This window comes from Aegilops tauschii, chromosome 2 (genome assembly GCF_002575655.3).
Source record: "Aegilops tauschii subsp. strangulata cultivar AL8/78 chromosome 2, Aet v6.0, whole genome shotgun sequence".
In the NCBI taxonomy this organism is placed as follows: Eukaryota; Viridiplantae; Streptophyta; class Magnoliopsida; order Poales; family Poaceae; genus Aegilops; species Aegilops tauschii.
In genome coordinates, this window is record NC_053036.3 from 527237816 (window position 1) to 527243358 (window position 5543).

The 5543-nt window shown below is 44.9% G+C and overlaps 1 protein-coding gene across 2 annotated transcripts; it reads right to left on the reverse strand.

The window, feature by feature from the left end:
- Nucleotides 1-218: 218 nt before the first annotated feature.
- LOC109755126 (O-fucosyltransferase 29) lies at nt 219-4090 on the reverse strand. Of its 2 annotated transcripts, none has more exons than XM_020314010.4 (9): nt 3654-4090; nt 3200-3287; nt 3028-3104; nt 2863-2951; nt 2583-2772; nt 1955-2136; nt 1768-1870; nt 1132-1460; nt 219-879 (listed from the first exon to the last, which is right to left on the reverse strand). In XM_020314010.4, exons 1-9 carry the CDS (start codon nt 3849-3851, stop codon nt 618-620), a joined length of 1518 nt encoding a protein of 505 aa, XP_020169599.1. In that variant the 5' UTR covers nt 3852-4090; the 3' UTR covers nt 219-617. The 2 variants fall into 2 exon arrangements, with proteins under 2 accessions (XP_020169599.1, XP_020169598.1); XM_020314009.4 differs by having other exon boundaries at nt 1132-1463.
- Between the last annotated feature and the right edge of the window lie 1453 nt (nt 4091-5543).

A 5543-nucleotide genomic window follows, 5' to 3' on the forward strand; every position in this document is an offset into this window, starting at 1 on the left:
TGCAACATGGCATAAGACAGAGTATTAAAGTTGCTAGTATTCTGATGGGAAAAGACATGTCCAAGGTAAAAGGTTACAGACAGATTGGCGACTTTGAACGCACCAAGTTGGAGGCGGCTCAAGTAGATGCATGTTCAGTTAGGCCTTGTTGCATTACCAGACAATAAGCATACCAAGCACTATTGCCTTCCACACACACACACGAGAAAAAAAAAAGCAAAAAAAAAAAACCAACGTTGTAATTGACAGCACACCGTAGTCATTCATGTACACATTACAATCACAGTTACAGGCATGACATACATCCAGTTAGTACGTATAGCTCCTTACCGTGGTGGTTTCTTTAGTTTAGTTATACGAGATATTAGGCATGCTCCTTACCGTGGCAGTTTCTTCGATTCAGCTAACATATTAACAGAACTAATCTAGAGCTGACAGTATGCAAAGTGTTTGTCATCCCTGCCAAGTGCCAACCACCAGAACATCATGAGCTGACGTGCCATGGTTTTACGTCTGCCGTCAGCATCTGTAGTTCCATCATCCTCTTAACTTGCAAAATATGTACTTTCCCTTTGCATCAAGGCCAGGCTCAATTGATCTCCAAGAATTCTCGTTGTCTACCTCACTTGAGATAACAAGTTTCGAGTTTGCATCGTTGCCGATCTGTTCACTGGCACTCTTTGGCAGATACAAGATGATGGCATCTCATGGAAATCATCTCGTCCATGTCTGGGATCATCTGGTTCCCCCATAAGGCCCCGCTGGATTTTCTTTACCTTCCGTGAAAATGTATCCCAACCCGTTTGATTCCATGTCTGAAATAATACATTGAGCTTTCTCGTGTTTGGGCGAATAGTTCTCTTATGGCCCATGTATCGCCTACAGATTTGATAGGACATGAAGACCATTAGCATATTAAATGTAGAATCAAACGAGTATAAATAAACTACCACCAACAGACAAAGACACCATATATAGCATTAGGGAATAGGGATAAGATAACTAGGGTGCATGGGCACTGTGGACCGTACCTCAATTCACTTCTTTGCATTGTATTGCAATATATTCTACAAATGTAGTATATTCTAAAAATACCCAAACATATCCAGAAAAAAAGAGGGATGTATATACCTGCGTCCAGCTAACACCTTGGCCATGTTTCCATTATTATTGGTAACAAAAACATCACTCTCATCACATACAATGAAGTCGATAGCAGCCAATCGTGAAGAAAAAGGAAGGAATGGTTTCAGATCATCGCCAGCAAGCATCTCCTTGGTGTAGAAGTTTGGAAAGAGTTCGCGCAGAGGCCGAAGAGTTTCTTCTCCGCCATATATTTCTCCAGAAGCAACATACAGGTAAGTTTCATTGCCAAAACCAACAGCTCGCAGCATTAAACCAATTTCGTGAGGAGTTAATGGACATTTTCCCCTGGTGCGCTCATCCTCAGCACTTAAGTCCTGCTAGTAATAACCAATCTAAAATCAGTTCACCATTTAAAGTTTACACTAAATGACACCAACTGACCAAAATCCAATCACTGCAAATATCATAACTTAAAGTAAAATCATCATCTCAAACAGCATGTTCTTTTGGGAAATCATACTCAACATATTCTTGTAGTTGTAGGTGCAAAAGAGAAACACAAAACCCAACAAAGAGCCAACAATAAAGGAAGTGAAAAGTGATAATTATAGTTATGGACCCATCTGTTGAGAATTATTCGATAGGAAAACCACATTATCTCACCAAGTTTCAGAGTCTTACAGGTAATGTATCCCACCGTTTCCTAATTTCAGCCAGTTCCTTTCTTTCTTTTTCACCACCACCATAGTAACAGCCAGAAAATGCAAGCATGTCAGGTTCAAACCTAATGACATAACCCAAAATTGATGTTTAGTAAAATATGCGTACTTTCAGCGAAATGTTCATAAATTCCATTTAGGGACCATACCTCAAGTGAATGGCGACATATCGTGAGCTCATGACTCTCAATCTTCGCACCAATTTTTTACCCAAAGTTTGTATGGGCTTTTTGAATCTTAATGCATGAAAGTTTACTCGACACCGTAACTTCTGCAATTCTTCATCAAGATCATTGGCGAGCCGATAATCAAACTTAGTTAGCTGCAAAGCCTGCAAAATTTTCGACAGCTGAGCTACTAGGAAAATGTAGCTGTATTCATATATTCCTCAGTTCATCAGAACAGATGACTCACATATCGCTATAATGATTTCATATACACTGCCAATTAACACAGTATTTAATATACCTCAGGGAAATCAGGATGTATTCTCTTAACGAACAAATGAGACTACCAAGCTGACCATGCAACAGTAAGTAATTAGACAACCAGATGTTCAGGTTATCACACACGTAACTTTGCACTAAAGCAGATGAATACAATGGTTATATCTTGAAATTAAACAAAGTAATAAGCAGAAAGACTGCGAGATGAAATAACTTCTGTTTGTACATGATGACATGCTTGACAAGGATAGAAGCAATAAATAGTAGCATGTACTCGATAAATACGGAGTAATATGCAACAAGTTCCAAACCGCTTGTTTGGATTACTTACTCTCCTTCGCATCAGAATAGGCAAAACTTCATCAATGTAAAACTCAGGCATGGATTTTCTAGGTGTCCGCATGGTCCATGGAAGTTTATCCATTGATATCATAACTTCATAAGGGATCCTTTTAACAACAGTTACATCCTTTGATAGGTACGATATGAACCAGTCCGTGTCAAAAATATCGGAGAATTCACTGCAAAGAACACATGCAGTATGAGGACAAGTACCTGTGAGGAGCAAACAACCATAGAATATGCCATGTAATCTCAAGTTCTTAAATCACCTGTCATCCTTCCAGAATGAGTGGTGGTCTAACTCGGGCACAACAAGTGTGGCATTCAAAATCCAGGCAACAACAACAGCATCTGTTATCTGGAAACTGAAGATCATAATGGTAATATAATGGATAAGAGAAACAAATCAATTACAAGTTGAAAAAAGATTATACCCCTATGCGTTGTTGGTTCAGTCCCCCGCTAGTAGCAATCAGCAAGTAGCCAGTAGAACTGTTCTCCGGCACAGCTGCTGGAAGATGAACACAGAGAAACCTCAAGATTGTAAATTTTGCCGCTCTTCACATAGTTTAAAAGGGACGGACTTGACTGATCGAGTAGACTAACATCTTAATTTTGGGCTCCTCCCACTGCATCCGTAGTACAAGTTGGAATATCTTGATTTCCAAATATCAATGGGTTCGGTGTTTCTAACCTGCACATTATTATTATCATAGAGCAATATCAATTGAGAATGACTTGGAAGTTTGCAATGGATTATGCATGAACAGATAAGACGGTAACTAGTAATCTTTCAACCACACATACTGAATTTTTTGATTGGCTAGTTTATTAGGAAAACGACGCATATTTGGCAAAAATGTGAGCTCTTCCTTCAGTCCCTTCAATTTCTTTCTAGGTTACGATGTGACAGGCGTAGCCATCGGTACTAGTTTTCACTGACCAGAATTAAACTCTATCCAGAGAAATCACACTCAACAAACCGCGTAAACCAAAACTTATCCAAAATTCTGTCGAATTATTACTATGCAGTAAAACGGGCAAAGTTTCAATCAGTCACCTGATTGGACCGCCACCGGCTCCGGATCCGCGACCAGTCGGCGTCGGTGACGATGTGCCCGGTGAAGAGCGATACGAAGCCTAGGACGAACAGAGCCGTGCCCAGGAACACCGGGGAAGGCTGAGCCCTCCTCGCCGTCTTCGGCGAGGCGGAGCCGCCGCCGTAGTGTGGCTTCGCCGGATCAGGCTTCCTCCCCATGCCGCGCGGTTAGCAGGTCGTGCCCCACGGCAGAAACCAGCACGCGGAAACTGCAGCCTGGGCGGCGCCGCCAACGGCAGAGCGCGAGCCCGCCGCGCTAGATCGTGGAGGCGCGGGAGCTCGGGGAGGGGCCGCCCATGGCGAGTGGAGGAAACAACTGTCGTGTGAACGCGGTGCTGAGCGTGACCGTGCCCCAGGGCCCACAGGCAGACAAGTAATAAAGGCCGAAACAAAAGGAGGAACAACACAATGAACTGGGTCTTCTTTACTAGGGTGGGCTGTATGTTGGCCTAACTTTCTTAGTGGCCTACGCTCCGTTGGTGCAACGTTTTTTTCCCCAAATTTTATTATTATTTTGTGGCGTACGCTATTTTGTGACGGCCGCTAATCTTTCTTTTTGAGAAACAGGTACACACAAGCAAACGCTCACAAACACGTACATACACTCTCTTCTCTGAACGGATGCACGCACATCATAGTTCTATGAGTACCTTCGAGAGACTGAGCCGACACGCCTTGAGACTGAGCCTCCCTATCGATGAAAACATCGCCTCTCAATGGAAGAATATTCCTCCTTTATGAGATACCAAGGAGCCAAACTGAGGTTTGGTCCTTGATGACTGAGGTACCACTACACTCATAACCATCAAAGCACACGTTGATTTACGCTTATGGCTGGTAATTGACAGTGTTTAACACAACCGAATAGCGTACGTACCAAACAACTATCTTAGCTATATCAGGCTCGGTAAATTTAAAAGGTGAGGTTTGCCGGCGTCCTGGGAACGGGATTACCCAGACTTGCCTGCTTGCGGCCCGCCACGTGGCTCCATCAACGGCCCGGTATGGCCCAGGTTCGGTAGCAACAACTCGAGACCCTCGCGAGGGGCCAAGCCTCGCGAGGCGGACGACACCAAGACCTCCCTGGGGCGGCCTCGCAAGGCCGGCTCCTGAGTAGCGGAGATATCTATGCGGGGGCACCTCGCGAGGTTCACATGACATGAGCCATGGCGACCAAGGCCAGGCGGGCGCCAGCGGGCGCAGTGTACCAGTTTCCTCTTTGGTGCTAAAGAGGCAAGCGCAGGCGAGGAGTCCTGAGGCATCAGGCAAAGGTTTCCATATCGGTGCAACGAGATCAAGACCAGCAGGACGGAGGTCATCATGGAGCCCACAACAGCGTCACCACCAGAGCCTTTGGCAGGCGAAGACTACTTTTGTCAGGATAGCTCGTACTAATTGTCTCCCTTCAAAATTGGCCGTTGTGGGATCCCTTCCCGCCTACACAGTTGGGAAGAGGACCAAGGCCACTATAAATAGGACTAGCCATCACCGTAGGAGGAAAACTCATCTTGGGTTGGATCCAGTCCACCAAGGCCTTCTCACCATCTCATCGAGCTCAAGAACACCTCTCCTCCTGAGGTCGTTCACCCATTGTACTAGTTCATCCTTAGCCCTCGAGGCAATCCATCACCACCACACTGGAGTAGGGTATTACACCACAACGGTGGCCCGAACCAGTATAAATCTCTGTGTCTTGTGTTCTTTGGGTTCATCGAGCTAAGCCGTGGAATCGTTGGGTAAGCAGGCTGGGGAGAAAGAGTCCTTCGTGTGCACCCCAGAGTTCGAACCTCTCAAGGGTCTGCGGAACCCTGAATCCGACATTTGGCGCGCCAGGTAGGGGTGCGCCGAAGC